We start from the raw sequence: 17,901 nt of genomic DNA, 5'->3' as shown, positions 1-17,901 counted from the left end.
TCAACTGTCTATTTGACATAACCTGGAAATTTGGTTAGTAAAATTAGCAAACGGACAAAAATCGTTTCCACAGATTATTCAATCAGTATTCGCGTGACGCATATTTTACTTTTTTTTTTATATATCTAGTGTCTCTCAGTAGGTGGGAACTTCAGCTTTGTGTGTTGGAATCAGCACAGGAATGTTGATGATATTTTTTGGTAACAAACAAAAAATGCATCGACCACAGCACTGTAGTGGTCATAGAAGACCTTAATTTGTGTCAAATTGGGATTTTATAGTTAATTGGAAACTTAAAATTATTTTATTTGGTATAAATTTTTAAGGCGTTTTTTTTTAAACTTTCTGTCACTTTGAGCATAAATAATGGTAACTTTTTTTTTTTATATGTAAGCATAGCACCTTTAAAATAGCGAAGCTATACTTTTTTAAACCTATTAAATTCTAATACAAATTTTGGAAGTATAATCATAATTCCTTGGCACTAAATCCTTGTACTTATAGATATAATCATTATATTTAAATATTTTAAATAGTTACTGAAGCCGTGTTCAAAGTACATATATTTAATAGGAAAGTGCATAAAAACGTTAGTAAACATTATTGGACCATAATTATAATTGAAGTATTTAAGCGTATCTTATTTATTGCAAGTTTTTTGTCTTTTTTATTTTACTTTATAATGTAATATAATATCACTTTTTTTTTATAGTATTCTAACCGATTCTACATACTACACTAATATATTATTACAGAATCACTGCGATTCTTCTCTTTGTATTTATACATCTTGATCCACGTCCGAGCAAGTGTTTTAAAAGCTACTGACACAGCTGAGGTCCAACAACCAACTAAGTGAGGTATGCCATTGGCCAAACGTTTGTCCAATATCTCAAACAACATTCGATTAAATACGACTTTTGTCTCATGTCACTCAAGAAATTTCTTAGTGCTCAATGTAAAAAAAATGCAATGAGAAAATTTCATAAACTTAATTATTGTCATTCATGAGGGATGAAAGGCTGCTTGGTATAAGCGACATTCCGCTTAGTACGCGACTGTTATCTTTGCAATTAAAGGTCCGTTTTATTTGATACTAGTGGACCCGGCGAACTTTGTTCCGCCACAGGGTTTGTTTCAAACACATCAACTGGTCAACTTCAAAATTCTATTATAAATAACCATAGAATATATTACGTTTAGCTGTCAGTTGCGTTTTGTTATTACATATTAGTTGCGTTTTGTTATGCCACGTTTTATGACACGTCCCAATGGGAACGTGATAAAAAGTATCCTATGTCCTTCTCCTGGTTCTAAGCTACATCCTCACCAATATTCAGCCAAATCAGTTCAGCCGTTCTTGAGTTATAAATAGTGTAACTAACACGACTTTCTTTTATATATATATAGATTAGCATCAACAATTCGATGTTTTAAATTGAACTTCAATTGAGTTTACTTTATATACAAATAGCTGAAAAAGTTTTCTTGTTATGATATTATTTCTAATTTTTTTATAAACTTTAAATGGCTCTCATATAAAGTTGCCAAAATGTCATTTAAATCGAATAGACCTTCGATTCACTTATTAAATTTTTCAGCGAAATCGCGCCACAATCTTTATGTTTGAATTGTTTTCGATCGGACGAAAAGTTATTAAGACTCGAATCTATTGATTGAGGAAATATTTGATAAATGGAGAGGTCTTTTTTTATCGAATGCGTATTGGATAATGGAATTTGACGAGTGTATACCGCCGTGTGTTATTGATACACATGACTCAGCGCATTTTGCCTTTGGGACTGCACACACAAATGTTTGCATAGTGGCCAGTCCGAGCATGGCCGCCATAAGCATTTTATTATTTATCTAATATCAATTGCTTCGATTTATTTTAATGCAGTGTCTACGAAATACTCTTAATGTAGAGTTTGCTTAAACTGTAATGCAGTATTTTTTTCCTTCATTATTTTGGTTTTCTTTAAGCCAGTCGTTGCGACTCTAACATGACACGAGGTCACCGTATTTATAAGTTATTCGTAAATTGCCGATTTATTGACACTAGTAAAGTCGTATTACGAACTCTACCTTCAGCCGAAATAATATTAAAATTTTATCTATTCAAACAAATCGAATTGAGCTATTGTCTTTTAGCTTTATTAATATTAGTCCATTTCGCTGTTGACTATTTAAAAATAGTTACAGTTGTGCTTTTTATTGTTTTGCTTCTTGATTATCCTATCTCTACGTTCACGTAGAGTCAATTTGATCGATATAAATTTTCTTTTTCCTTCACCACATATCATAGAATACATAGAACTACCGACTCTACAAACAAAATAGAGTAACTGTACCGCCAATTTAAAAGGCAATTGTTTACATACATCGTTTGTTCAGTTATCGATCGATCTTTACATAAAGTCCCGACCTTGTGTAATTTATATTCATAGGCTCTTTGCATTTTCTTACTCTACACACCTTCAACCTTCAGCTATATAACCTGCACAACACAAATTAGAAGACTGATTTGTCTTTACCCGCACTATAAGCATAGTCTGTTTAACCGCCGACTCTACATACGTAAAAGTAGAGTCATACGTATTAATATGTAAATGTTCAAAGCGTTCGCTTTAGTTTGACCACACGTATGGTCTAGTTTAAGTACCGACTCTATCTCCATACGAAGTAGAGTCTGGGCAGAGGCTGGCGCTATATGCGAGGCTCACCGGTGCGTCGCCACTCGCGGCAGAGCACGGCGCAGGTGCCGACCGCGAGCACCAGCAGCGTGCCCATCACCACGCAGACTGCCGCCACCCACGTCCTCGTGTCGAAGGTCTCGACGCCCTCTAGGAAGTGTTTGTACAGCTCTGCAGAAGACATAGTGCTAATTAATTATCTAGGTAGGTAGTGGCTTGAACCACTCACCATCAGGTGGGCCGTATGCTCGTCTGCCTACAAGGGCAATAAAAAAACCTAGATATGAAGTATTGCGGGTAGCTGTAACTTTTTTCTAGACGACCCGTTAAGATCCCTATGAAAACAAATTTTAGAATTGCATTCCATAGCACGCAATGGAATACATACAAGCGGACGCGCGGAGTTAACGTGTTCGTCTTCGATTGCGGGTTTATAAATTATATAAACCAACGATAAAGTTGCTTTCAGACTACCCTATAATATAATAACATATAGTATATAGCTCATAGTACAACAATATCGCGCACCATACATTGTTATGGACACGTTCACACTGTACTGTACTATATATTATTGGCTAAGTATACGTTGCTATACTATATGGCTCTATAGCATAGCGTAGTCTGAAAGCAGCTTAACCTTACATGACATTTTACGTAATTTAGTTAAAGCCCAATGCTCTCCACGGGGCCAAGGATCGCAGCAGATAGAGCACAATCGTACAAGAGATATTGATGAAGCGAGGGAGTCACGACCCTCAGTAATGAGGAAAACGACGCAATGTGGAGGAGGAGGAAAGGCCAAAGAATTGAGCTATCTACTAGAAGACATGGAAGCGATCTTGAATCTTGATCGAATAGAATTCGATCGCTCGAAGATCTTTATAAGACTAAAGGAGATTAGGGCCGCGGATTCTCTAGATTTGGATATCCGTTTAACATCAAGCTGATCTCAACCTCGTGTAGCATCTACGATATTTCAAAGCGTCGATGCATTTATTGTTTTCGTGTATTTGCGTGTGAGTTTGTGTGTGTGTGGTAGCGGTAGCTAGTGCTATGATTAATTTTAAGACACCACATATCAGGATTAGCTAACATATTATGTATATCGACGGGTATTTGGTTTAAGCGGCATATTTGCGACTTTACATAAGAGCCATTTAAAGTTTAATATTTAAAAAAAGTTGAATATCAGTAAAACGGAAAGGACATCGCCCACCAATCCACGAAGTACTGTTGTCTAATGTCTAATCGTATGTATTCACCTGCTTCCTGATCACTGTACAGGGTTGTAGCGAGCACTTCGACTGGGGGGCCCGGTCCAAGCACGTTCGTCGCCCAAACTCGGAACCAGTACGAGGCGTTCGGCTCCAAATGGTACACGTCGATCTGACGCTGAAAGAATAACAAAGATACCTGTTTTCATTTATTATATTATACTAGCGACCCTCCCTCGCTTCGCATCGGAAACATTAAACTTTATTATTGATAGTTGAGTCGCGCGCTGTTACCCGCGGTTATTGTCGTACCGCGGGTGACGCGGCGGGGCGAAGCTAGCCTAAAAAAAGTAACCTAAGTTACTCCTTATATCATCAGCTACCTGTCAGTAATATTCCGTCAAAATCGGTCAAGCCGTTCCAGAGATTAGCCGTATCAAACAGACAGACACACAGACGAAAATTGTAAAAAATGTTATTTTGGTGTATGTACTTTTGGTAGGACCATTTACTGGTGGTAGGACCTCTTGTGAGTCCTAAGTACCACCACCACCCCGCCTATTTTCTGCCGTGAAGCAGTAATGCGTTTCGGTTTGAAGGGTGGGTCAGCCGTTGTAACTATACTGAGACCTTAGAACTTATATCTCAAGGTGGGTGGCGTATTTACGTCGTAGATGTCTATAGGCTCCAGTAACCACTTAACACCTGGTGGGCTGTGAGCTCGTCTACCCATCTAAGCAATAAAAAAAAATATGTACCGTATATATATGCATGTAGTAAAAAGCGGTTATTTCAATATTACAAACAGACACTCCAATTTTTTTTTTCAATTCAATTTATGAAACCAATATAATTTTTTTTTGCTTGACAACATTTCTTTTTTCTTCTATGAACTAGAGAAACACTAAGCGTTATGGATATAAATTACGTTTTATCTATATTACGAGTCTGTTTTTTTATTTCTATTTTTATTGCTTAGATGGGTGAACGAGCTCACAGCCCACCTGGTAAGTGGTTACTGGAGCCCATAGACATCTACAACGTAAATGCGCCACCCGCCTTGAGATATAAGTTCTAAGGTCGCAGTATAGTTACAAAATTTATATTTATAGTGAAATTAATATTTAGGGAAAGCGTGTGTAATAAAACTTACCGAATTAGGACTAATGTGATTGGGGCTGATTGGCCTCCACGGTTCCAATGTCCCGTTGACTGGCATCGCCGATCTATACTGAGCGGTGAAATCTATGATGGGATGACCACCGTCTCCGGCCACGTTCCAGAGGATCAGAGCGAGGATAGTCGAGGAATGGACGGTAACGTTCACTAGAGGCGGGGGCTCCGCTGTGGACCATTATATTGAAGCTTAGTGGGCGATAAATCGATTATGAGGTGGTCATACTCATGGTCTTAAAGAGGTGGAACTCCCATCTAACAAAGTTCTGTAATGCTTTCTTTCTTGGTTATATGTTATGGTGTAATAGTTACAGAAAGTTTATTTATTATTGTTGCATAGATGGTTGGACGGGCTCACAGCCCACCTGGCGTTAAGTGGTTACCGAAGCCCATAGACATCTACAACGTAAATGCCGCCACCCTCCTTGAGATCTGAGTTCTAAGGCCTCAGTATTTTTTCAACGGTTGACCCACCCTTCAAACCGGAACGCATTACTGCTTCACGGCTGAAACAGGCAGGGTGGTGGTACCTACCCGTGCGGACTCACAAGTGGTCCAATCACCAGTAAAAACGTAATATGACTCTGCACGGATACGAGCCGCCAATCATACTTTACATTGACGAATTAGAAATTTTATTGAACACATTTCAGCGGGCTCGCTAGCGTCATGATGATGAGATGATAGAGATGATATAGATACACTGGAAGTTTACTTAGAAAAATTGGGTCACAATTTAAGCATCGGTATAGACAAATCACTCGGTACCAGCACAGAGAGGGTCTTATTCTATCTCCATGGACGCTTTGGTTGCTTTGTGGTGGGAGGAATAAGAACCGTGGTACCTCACATCATGAGTTTCATTAAAAAATATATTTTACAGTCTCAAAATAAGCTTAAAGTATTATTATCTATGGGTAAAAGAAATAGTGGATTTCTCCAACTAATTGTATTATTATATATTTGCAAATTATTTTTATAAATGAAACAAAATAATCGGGTCACATGACCTTGAGTTGTGACGTAAAAACATTTTATTGCGTGCGTATTTTAAGTATGCTCACACGCACAGACGTCACGTGTCTCAAAGGAAGACACTCGGCGCCTTAATTATACTAATTAATGAATAAATTTATTACTATGATAAGCACATTTCTTACGGCATTAGCGGGGACTAGAACAAAAATAATTTATACTCAAAAACGACTTAAGTTTATTAACATAACGATGAGGTCACATAATCAAACGCATTGTTTACAAGGCGAACATGAGCACACGCGGTCGTGGGCGTTTTGTTTTTATTACACGTACTAATTAACTAAGGACTTATAAGCCGCTTGATTATACCCACAAAAGAAAACATGTTTTGATATTGCGTCCGTATTGTAGTGGAAGTTGATTGGGAATTAACTTAACTAATGTTTTTAATCTTGGGCAGATCAGATTAGAGTATGCTTTATTGTAAATGAAAAATCTTAAATACGAGTCTGGAGGGCCGTCTTATCGATAAGAGCCATCTTTTCCAGACAACTTGATTCCAAGTGGACGAGAATCATTTCTGTTTTGATATTGCGTCCGTATCGTGGAAGTTAATTGGGAATTAACTTAAGTAATGTTTTTAATCTTGGGCAGATCAGATTAGACTATGCTTATTGTAAATGATAAATCTTAAATACGAGTCTGGAGGGCCGTCTTATCGATAAGAGCCATCTCTTCCAGACAACTTGATTACAAGTGGACGAGAATCATTTACTGGTGGTAGGACCTCTTGTGAGTCCGCGCGGGTAGGTACCACCACCCTGCCTATTTCTGCCGTGAAGCAGTAATGCGTTTCGGTTTGAAGGGTGGGGCAGCCGTTGTAACTATACTGAAGGTGTGTGGCGCATTTACGTTGTAGATGTCTATGGGTTCCAGTAACAACTTAACACCAGGTGGGCTCTGAGATCGCCCACCCGTCTAAGCAATACAAAAAAAAAATTCAAGAAAGAAATTAAACGCGACGTAGTTACAACTAGATAAATAAATAAACAATGTACACATAAATATGATATTTTACATATACATACGTATGTAATGAAAGCGGAGTTACTTTATTGTTAAGTTTTTCCGTGCTTGCGCTGTTTGTAAAGCAGTTAGAATTAATGTAGAATGTCAATAAAACTGCGGTGACCGAGATTAAGTAATATGAAGTTACAAAATTAATTTCCACATGGAATTGTGAACGAATTTACTATAAAATATACTTTAAATGTCATTTCCTTGTTTCTAAACAAGTTATTTTAGTACTAGCAGTAGATTTTTAGTTTTTCACACTGGCAACACTAAATTTGTTTAAAAAAAGATGAATGTCAATATCAGTTCTCTATGCCATTGCGATGTTACCAGATTTTGAAATAAAGATTTTGGTGTTCAAATCTTTTATTTATTTTTTATTTATTGCATAGATGGGTGGCCGAGCTCACAGCCCACCTGATGTTGAGTGGTTACTGGAGCCCATAGACATCTACAACGTAAAATGTGCCACCCACCTTGAGATATAAGTTCTAAGGTCTCAAGTATAGTTACAACGGCTGCCCCACCCTTCAAACCGAAACACATTACAGCTTCACGGCAGAAATAGGCATGGTGGCAGTAACCTACCCACGCGGTAGGTAAATCCAGTAGTTTTCGCCACAAAATCCCACATAATATATATACAATATATAACATGGACAAGAACAGAGACAGACCCCTATCGTGCAAAGCGATGCCACCCTAAAAGTCAACAAATACGTTACATAAACGTTTCACGTGTGTGTGTGTTCGACAAATGAATTTTTCATCGATCCGGCACCTCGCTATTTCCGGAATAGAATATATATACCGGACTTATTGACAACGGAAGACTTCAGAAGCGGAGAGGTTATTGTTATCTGTGACAGAATCAAGGACGCTCGAACTGTAGCCATCTTTGTCGACTACGTAGGTTGCATTGGGGAACATATCCTCAATGCTATGACATATTTTGGATGTGTTGGCATCGATTGAGTTTTGCTCTGGCCAAAAATCTTACAGATATGATACAATCTCTCATTTCATTATTTGTGGTAAGAGTTATCAGACAAAATTGCAACAGTTTTTCAATTCGCTGGCTAATAGAAATGCTCTTTTTCTAAGAATTTCAATATACCTTCGATATATAACCATTCTGTGTTTTTTTAACGAAGGAGTGTGATTTTTCATTATAATAATGCTAGACCTCACACATCTTTAGCCACTCAGCAAAAATTAAGAGAGCTTGGCTGGGAGGTGTTAATGCATCTGCCGTATAGTCCTGACCTTGCACCTTCAGATTTCCATCTGTTTCGGTCTCTGCAGAATTCTTTAGGCAGTGTCAGGTTAACATCACGAGAAGACTTCCAAAACCAATTGTCGCGGTATTTTGATCAGAAGCCCCAAAATTTCTATAGCAATGGGATCGAGATGCCATCTCGAATGGGACCTACAAGATGGCAAAAAGTTATCGAACAAAATGGTACCTACATACTTTAGTTAAATGTAAATAAACTATATTAAAGAATGTTGTGAATTTTCTTTAAAAATGCAAAGAAACTTTTCCCCGTCCTATTAATAATAATAATAAATAGCTGGGAATAAATCACGCACGATCATACGACCTCTAATTAGGTTTCCCTGTGTTATGGGTACCAGAGACTGGAATACATACTTATATATGTTTAAATATATACATATATAGATATTAAACAACCAAAGTGCAAACAAACGTCATCATTAGACGAATGTTTGTCCAATGTGGGAATCGGACCAACGACTGTTGGCGCAAAAGTCAGGGCCGCTGACTACTGCACCACCAATTCAGTTTGTGATCAAAAGCAAATAAATGGACAGTAAAATCGATGCAGCAATTAAGCTAGTTGCAGTGGGTAATGGAACAAATCCATATAGCGCACAATGGCTTGCACAAGAGCTCGGCTTGGAATGGACGTATCTAATCACAGTCATTACGTGATGCGACCTTCGGTGTTTTGTGATCCTCTTCAGGCACGCTATTATTATTGTACAGTGACCATGGTTTAATGTCTACTATATTCAAGCAAGTGCCGTATATTCCTATAATTGGTATTCATACTAGTAGCACAAGGCCCACTGAGTTTCTCGCCGGATCTTCTCAGTGGGTCGCGTTTCCGATCCGGTGTTAGATTCTGGGAAGCACTGCTCTTGCTAGGGCCAGTATTAGCAACACTTTCGGCTTGAGCCCCGAGAGCTCACCTACACGCTAGGGTAACGCTGATATAGCCTCTCAAGGCTATCAGCATAGATAGGAAAAAAAGTAGCACAAGTTGCTTACAGTCCAAATATTATTAAGTTATTACCGGATATCATAGACGACGCGAATGCAATCCACAAATTGAGGCATGAAATTGAAGTTAAATTTTAACTCCGATTATATTGTGTGATATAACAGCAGTGCAAGCTGAAAAAACGGTTATAAATAGACAGTATAGTGGGTAATATGTAAAAATATAGGCAAAATGTACGGACTCACATCTTACCGTATCACCAGTAAAACGTACATGCGAAAAATCGCTCTTTTCACCATCATTCATGGCCACAATACATTCGTTTATAGCAGACTCAATTCAGCGAGATTGCCATATAACTCACGGCGGGATTACTGAGCTCAGCTCAATGAAAAGTGGCTTGGGAGCCATTACAAGAGGGAGGACTTTTAAATGTATAATTTAAATATTCTCGGATCACTGTGAAATTCATACTCCGATTGTATCATTAGGGTTGCGACGTCCTAGTTTTGTGGACCTTTGAAGTCGTCTGCCCATCTATGTATAAGCTATCCACTATTGCTCTTCGTATAGCAAAAGAAAATGTCATTCAGCTCACAGTGTAAAACAATATTATGATTGACTTAAAACGTATAATCGCAAGCAAGCGATATGAATGTTCAAGACAATAATAGTAACGATAAATTATTATCTTGAAGTTCCTATTAGCAAGCACTATGTGTACACCTGACTGAGTTAATGTTGTTACGATAATTTATTCATAGTTTTTATTATCTTTTGTTTTTCGCCAAGTAAAAGTTTACATATGGGAAAAATAATTATTTGGTGGTAAATAAATTATTATTTTTAGAATTATGTAAGTGTATCTAAAAAAAACGAACGTCCTTTGTTTTAAAAAACAACAAACAGTTTTCGTGAATAATTAATTGCCCTACAATAGCTTTGACCTGTCTCTTTGTCTTATCTTGTGATATCTGTCATATCTTGTGTTTGGGTTTATTCTTTATGTAATCTGTTTTGTGATGGTTGAGAAGAGGAGAAGGTTGGTCTGAGTTGGGATGACTCAACTTGTCTGATATTAGCAGAAACGAGAGGAAATTGACTCCGAAAAATAGTTGCTTCTTTGAGGTGAAACCTAGATTACTGAGCATATTAAAGTTACATAGGTAGATTGTCTTTACTTCCATGCGTCTTCAATGTCTGTGGACTGTGGGTCATGATCTACATTCATAATTTTATCATCAACTATGATCTTCCACTTACTGCTGTCCTCTGCATCACGAAACGTCACAGAGAGTCGAAAAAATGTATTTTTGCCACTGCCCTTTTCGCAGAGTCTCAAGGAATTCTCCACCCTATCTGGTTATGTATCCGATTTATTAGATTTCTGTGCAGGACTATTGTGGGCAATTCTGTCATGACGCTATACCCAAAATAAATTGTAGCGATCGAGTTTTTTTTTTAGCAAACTAATGTTTCCCGGACGCACGAGGTTCGTATAGGAAATCGAATTCTAATGGTTTCATATGAATATATCATGATGTCTACTCACTTATAACCCGATTGAACTGTCGATTAGGAGGGGCTAACGTGACGTAATGAAGCGGCGACCTATTACGACAAATTGCTACGGCTTTTTTGGGTGTACATTAAACGAACAAAAATGTCACTCGAATTGCCCGCTAATGGAGTTTATGATGGTAGTAACAAAAAACGAGTGTAGTTTTTTAGTAGATTCTATGAAAGCCAGTGTAGAGTTGAGTTCTATGAAAGTCAGTGTAGGGTTGAGTTCTATGAAAGTCAGTGTAGGGTTGAGTTCTATGAAAGTCAGTGTAGGGTTGAGCTGTCAGTGATATCATAGCCGTATGAGGAAATGATTATCGTCATTATCATCATCTTAGCAACTAAACACAAATCTTATCACAAACACATTCATGTCACATTTTTAATGAGCTCACGACCATGGATATCTCGTTTGAGAGGACTCAATTGTATAGTACAGTGACTGTCCCATCATTCAACCCGGACGTATTGCTTTTTTGAGGTAGAAATAGGTATAGCAACGCTAAAATTGGAAAAACCTTTATATTATATATCTTTGGGTGGGGCTGACCATTAAACACCAGATGGCTAGCTGTCTCGTTAACTTACCTGGGCAGTGCAATGAAAATAAAACTACATATAATCTATCATCAATTTGTCAGTCAATACATTAGATGACTAGGTCGAAAATAAACTGACAGTCGGTATTGGATTTCACAGGTTTATGAACGGTATATTGAGCTTGTGACCCAGAGGTGTCAGATGTGCATCTTAATCAAGAGGTCGCAGGATCGAGAATGGATGCGTATAGCACAACACTGAAATGCTAGTAGCTGTGCGGATCATAATTTAGGTGAATATTAATGAGGAGGATGGATTTTCTTAAGCCCCCGTGACTGTATACTAGGCCTCCTAGATGTCGGTTTGGGAGCAATGCTTTCTCGTGATGGGAAGACGTTCTTCCCAACCCGTGTCGAAGCTGATTCGGCGCGGCGTTCTGAGGATACACGTGGCACACTCTTGGCAATCTCCTGACAACCTGCGCATCGAGGTGGTCTTCGAGCCAAGGGTTCTTTCGCTGGATCGACATTACAAGTTTTTTCTGCTTCTGTCTCGGTATAGGAATCAGACGTACGCGCGAAAATAGACATAGGTAACCTACAGGGCTTTAAAGTACTGCGGTCCGCTAACACGTAATAAATTGACAACTAGATCAACGTAGCGATTAATTAACGCTTGTTTGCTACCAAACTTATAAATAAAATAACATGTTTTCTGAACACTCACTTCGTACGGTCAAGTTGACCCTGTCGACATAATCTGTCTCATTTTCAAGACTGCACTCGTATAGTCCAGCGTCTTCGGTTCCTATCTTCTTCAGGAGCAGACTACCGTCAGCCTGCGACATCAGAAAATACGCTTTTAATAAAACACGGATTAGAGTTTGTATCGAAATCTCGAGGGATTAGGAAACGAGGATGGGTCTTCGGACATAAAGGACATTTATTTTTTTAATAAAATACGGATTACGTTTTATTTCTAATAAAAAGTATTATTATTATTATCATAACTTTAAGAATTCATGAAATTATCTACTTTTCGGATCTGCTCTAAATTGACAAAATACATTTGAGTTTTAGAGACATTGAGAGTTTTACAGGAAAAACTATTTTTGGAAATAGGAATTCTACAATTGCATTGGGCATAATGACATTTGAAGTAAATAAAGCATACATCGACTGATTCACTAAGAAATTCGAAAATCCTACATATTCATAAGTTGTTGCATGTATGTATGTAGTATGTTCCTTATAGTCTCTGAGATTGCTGGACCGATTTCAATAATATTTTCAGGAAATTTGCAGATTGGTCCAGCGGGTGATCTTGCGAACGTTTTATAACTATCGAATCTAAGTCAAATCAATGACCCGCCAGCAAAGCGGGTTGGGTTTTACAAGTCACTTATAAAATTAAATTTCGCAATTTCATTCATTTTTCTTCTACACTTTAATCGGTGTGTGTGTTTTTTTAAATGTAATAGTCTAAATTCCTGTTAGATTATCATGTAGTTAGAATAATGCGCCCCACGAAATTACTACCGGTGCTATACTGTATACGTCACAAGTATTACCAGTCTCATTCTAAAACCATGAACTGATGAATTTCCTTTAAACCAACCGCGATGTTAAGGAAACTTCAACGTTATGCAGGGTTTATTTTTTAAACACTCTAGCCGACAAATAAACGACGAAGTTCTGAAACTATTCGAAATGCGATTTGCATTCGCCTTAACTTAAAGTTGAAAATCGCAGAACCTTGTACATAGTTTAACTGCAATGAACTAGGTCTGCTATATAATTATCGCATATTTTATTTTAATGCAGACGTTCTATAAATATTCAATTTTTTTATAAATTAGAAGCACGAAGGTGAATTTTTAATCTTACTTCAGCTGTCGTGGCAGTAAATATGACTCGAGAAAACTGGGCATGTATCCAAAGCCCCCCGCATGAGACATACATGGTACCACTGGATGACGAGTACTCTCGATATAAAGCAGCTGTAGAATATTGATATTTCGACCTCAAATCTCAAGAATGGCGTTAACTTTTACGTCATTGTGGACTACATCTGTCAAGGTTTTTAATAAATAAGAATTCCACATGACCACGACTGCCCTTGCCCAGAGTAACCTACTATGATGATAATGGACCACGAAATAGACCGTGACGTTGTCTGATCACTTCACCTGCGAAAATGCCTCTGCTTGTGCCATTTCGCAGAAAAATGTCATAAACACAATAATTACTGTAGGAATATACGACAAAGGGAAGATCTTCCACCGAGCGGCTGATATTGCTCGGTAAACCGACGGTCCGAATGTTGTTGTTCGGAACTTGTATTGTAAGCGCTTTATCTTGAAAATGTCGTAAGCGAGATTCAGGCATCTGTCAAATATCTTGCGTTGTATGGTGGCTACCCGCCACAATTACTGAAGAATTTGGCACTTTCGCCTTCTAAGTCGTGTTTAAATCGCTAGTTTCAAAGTATCGGCCACCGATAAATTAGGGAATCAAATGATAACAGCTCTCGAAGGTCAGGGCTGTTGAAGTCAGACAGACAGCGGTCACGGCCGATTTAAAGAGAACGCAATACCGATGTTTAGGTGAATTTTTTGAGAGTTACTTTATACGGCGCCATTGGACGAGCCTTTTATTGGCTTTGTGAAGTGGTAACCGCCAGATACCTTGAGCCGCCACTTTTTTTTTTTTTTTTTTTTTTATGATTGAAAGTTTACTGGTGGCCCGAAGGCCTTTCCAGTTTCACCAGGACAGGTGGGCGAGCAAAGGCTCAGCCAAGAGGGGTGGGATTTGCTAACAACTGCCCGAGCGCCTCCGAAGGAGACCTAACAACTCAAGAGCAATTGTTTCGCGAATGAATCTACTACCGGATCGGAATCGCGACCCGCTGAGAAGATCCGGCGAGAAACTCAGCGGGCTGATGCATGGGTTAGGTTGCACGTCGACCTCTTTGTCGAGTTCGACGAGTACGGTTACCGGGGTCCCTAAGCCTGCCCCTAGTATTAGAGCTGAAGGCATCTAATGCAAAGGTTATTGGATCTGATGGATCCGTAAGGACGTGTCTAGGGCGTCGACGGTGACTGGCTCCTGCATGATCAGGATTCGGGGAGTAGTCAGCGGCGGCAACGATAAGGCGATTATCATGACGCATAGCCTTATCGAAGTATCGTTCCGACGCTGACTTCATGTATTTCCGAATTGATTCGAGGCCCAGGTCGTCGTGTAGGTCAACGTTCCTCACGAACCACGGAGCCCCGACAGCTAACCTGCAAAAGCGGGATTGTAGGGATTGGAGGGTGTCTATGTGTGTGCGGGCCGCGTGAGCGAACACCACACTCGCGTAAGTCATGACGGGCCTTATGCAAGTTTTGTAAAGTGTCACCTTGTTCCGAAGGGACATTTTACTCCGCTTACAGATCATGGGGTAGAGTCTACCGAGAATAAACGCGGCACGGTCACGGACTGATTTTATATGCGGGCGGAATGTCATCGATGCATCCAGGGTAACGCCCAGGTACTTGACCTTCCTGGCCCAGGGTATGGGTTGTCTAAAGAGAGTAATCGGGGGTGTGAGATTCCTCCTCCTAATCCGGGAGGAAATCCGTGTGGAGCTTCCCCTCTGAAATAGCACCGCAGTACTTTTCGCTGGGTTGATGTCTATGCGCCATTTTCGGAACCACTGTCCTAGGGCTAGGGCTGCGCTCTGAAGCTTCTTCGCGATTAGGGACTTATTTCTACTAGAATAGTAAACAGTCGTGTCGTCGGCGAATAAAGCTAAATGGGTCGGCGGCGACCGGGGAATATCGTTGACGAATAAGCTAAATAGGAGGGGTGAGAGGACAGAGCCTTGCGGGACTCCAGCTGTGAGAGGTCGTGGGGAGGAGCGGGTTCCCTCGACTCGATATCGAAAAGAGCGGTTCGACAAGAAGTCCCGTATGATGAGCACGAGACTATCCGGCACGCCCATGTTGAATAGTTTGAAAATCAAACCATTGTGCCAGACTTTGTCGAACGCTTTTGCGACGTCGAAGAAGAGAGCTCCCGTGTATAACGGTTTTGGTCGATTAAGCCCCACAAGAATGTGCTCCGTGAGGCGGTGCACCTGTTGAACGCATGAGTGATTTGTACGGAATCCGAATTGTTCATCGATAAGAATGCCCTTGGATGAGACGAAGTCTCTGAGGCGTTTGTAGAGCAGACGCTCATACAGTTTGCCTAGAGACATGAGGAGGCTAATCGGGCGGTAGCTCGTCGGATGATTTTTTGGTTTACCGGGTTTATGTATGCCGATAACGTCCGCTTCTTTCCACACCGCGGGAAAGATACAGTTCGCCATAGCGGCATTGAAAATAGATGCCAACATCACGATGAGTTGGACGGGTAGAAGTTTAATAACGCGGTTGGATATACCGTCGGAACCGGGAGCCTTGCGAGGACGTAGGTCTTTGATCAAGTCTTTAACTTCCATCGGGGTGACGGGTGGTAACGCATCAGAGGGTGGCAAGGAGGCTCTGCGTTCTACCTCACTGTCTACTAATTCTACATGAACAGGGTCCACGGATTGAGTGCTGGGCGTGCACTGGGTTTGCAATGTATCGGCCAGCAGCTCTGCTTTTTCGTCATCATCGAACGCCGCGAGTCGGCCTGAGGGGCCTACGAGGGGGGGCATAGTTACTACCGTATCCGATTTGAGAGTACGAGCTAAGCGGTAGTAAGACCTTTGGGAGGGCGCGAGTCCTTCTAAGAAATCAGACCATCTGGCATCTCGGACTTCGGCGATGCGAGACTTTACGTCGCGTTGTAGGGCACGCATTCGAATACGATTTTCCGCGGTAGGATACCTGTCGTAGGCGCGTATCGAGGCGTTCTTAGCTCTAAGGAGTTCCCTAATATCGTCGGACAATTTGAAGCGGTGAAGGAAGTCCTCCGCTACAACTTGTTTCGATGACCTATCTAATGTCGAGGTGATGTGTGACGTTAAGATGTCTATGGCTTCAGCGGTATCCTGAGGAGACGGGATAGAGTCCGGGTTAAACGGGAGCGATGGTGGATCAGATTCAGCCAGGCTGATGCCCAGCGTGTGCCAATCCACCACAGTCCTCGTGACGGGAACGGAATCGGGAGCGCGACCGAGCTTCATAACGACGGGACGGTGGTCTGAATCTAACTCTGAAACTACTTCGATCGAGTGTAAGAGCAGAGTTACGTTTTTTAATAACGCTATGTCGAGTATATCCGGGCGATGCGCGATATTTAGCGGGTAGTGAGTCGGGGTTAGCGGAGCGACGATATCGAAGGCGAGATCATCGACTAACGCGTCAAGCCGCCTGCCATTCGGGGTTGTGGTGTGTGAGTTCCACCTGATGTGTTTACAATTTAGGTCGCCCGCCAGAATGACAGAGCTCCCCATACCGAGCAGCGCCTCGATATCACTGCTTAGAACGATCTTATCCGGTGGAAGATAAACGGACGCGATAACGATCGGCGCGTGTCCCGTCAGTGAGATTCGGCACACTGATGCTTCGATATTAGCGAGCGCGGGAGGATCGAGCGGGACGCAATGCAGGGCTCTTCTATAGTAAATGACGGTACCACCACCACGGGCAGAGAGCCTGTCGTTCCTGACCATGTTATAGTTCGCGATTTTAGGGTCACGGCGCGCGGGCTTAAGTAGGGTCTCCTGCACTAAGAAGATATCAATTTGGTGGTCACGCAAAAAGTCAGAAACCTGATCACGTTGATTTGCGAGACCGTAAGCGTTAAAAAATCCTATCGTTACGGATAGGGGCTTTATTCTACTTATATACGCCATTGATTACCGGCGGAGTGAGGGGAGGACGTACGTATTTAATGACGCGTATACGTCGGCGTATTCCTGCACAACGGCGATAAAGTGTTGTGCAGTGGAGGCAGCGCGAATGGCGTCGCCCAAAGCGTTAACGCGCTCAAAGTTGATCGACTGAAAGAAGTCGATCGCTAAAGCGAGATTGTCGGACGCGGTCGGAGGGCAAGTCGCGGGAGAGGGACGAGTCGCGGGGGCGGGACGAATCGCGGAGGAGGGAGTTGTAGCCGTGTTCGTGTACGGCAGCGGTTTTGCCCAGGCCGAGACACTGGGCACCGCCGCCGGAACGAACGCTGGCTTAGCCTGCGACGCAGAGGGTGCCGAGGCTTTGATGTCTGGGCCGGAAGCTCGGAGGCGGTTTTGGCGGGCGACGCGGCGATTTATTTTAGGGGCTCGGGGGCAACCACGGTAATTCGCAGGGTGACCCTGTGTTCGACACAGGACGCAGCTAGGCGGTTCCGTCGCGGTTTTTTGGTCGCGAGCGCAGAGGGCCGTGGCGTGATCGCCCAAACACTTAACACATCGGGGGCGCGCGTGACAGTTACG

At 41.2% G+C, this 17,901-nt stretch overlaps 1 protein-coding gene across 2 annotated transcripts in view; it reads right to left on the bottom strand.

Annotated features, from left to right (window-relative positions):
- LOC101743581 (cell adhesion molecule DSCAML1) overlaps positions 1-17,901 on the bottom strand; it is a 70,297-nt gene that overhangs the window by 14,372 nt on the left and 38,024 nt on the right. For both annotated transcript variants that reach the window (XM_038012302.2, XM_038012301.2), the window contains 4 exons: positions 12,220-12,331; positions 5,067-5,257; positions 3,962-4,091; positions 2,727-2,867 (listed from right to left, as the gene is read on the bottom strand). In XM_038012302.2, the coding sequence (XP_037868230.1) occupies positions 2,727-2,867; positions 3,962-4,091; positions 5,067-5,257; positions 12,220-12,331 (574 nt within the window). The remainder of the gene's footprint in view (positions 1-2,726; positions 2,868-3,961; positions 4,092-5,066; positions 5,258-12,219; positions 12,332-17,901) is intronic.

Source organism: Bombyx mori, chromosome 8 (assembly GCF_030269925.1).
Source record: "Bombyx mori chromosome 8, ASM3026992v2".
Lineage (NCBI taxonomy): Eukaryota > Metazoa > Arthropoda > Insecta > Lepidoptera > Bombycidae > Bombyx > Bombyx mori.
The sequence above is the reverse complement of the archived record's forward strand: the minus strand, read 5'-3'. Positions and strand labels throughout refer to the sequence as shown.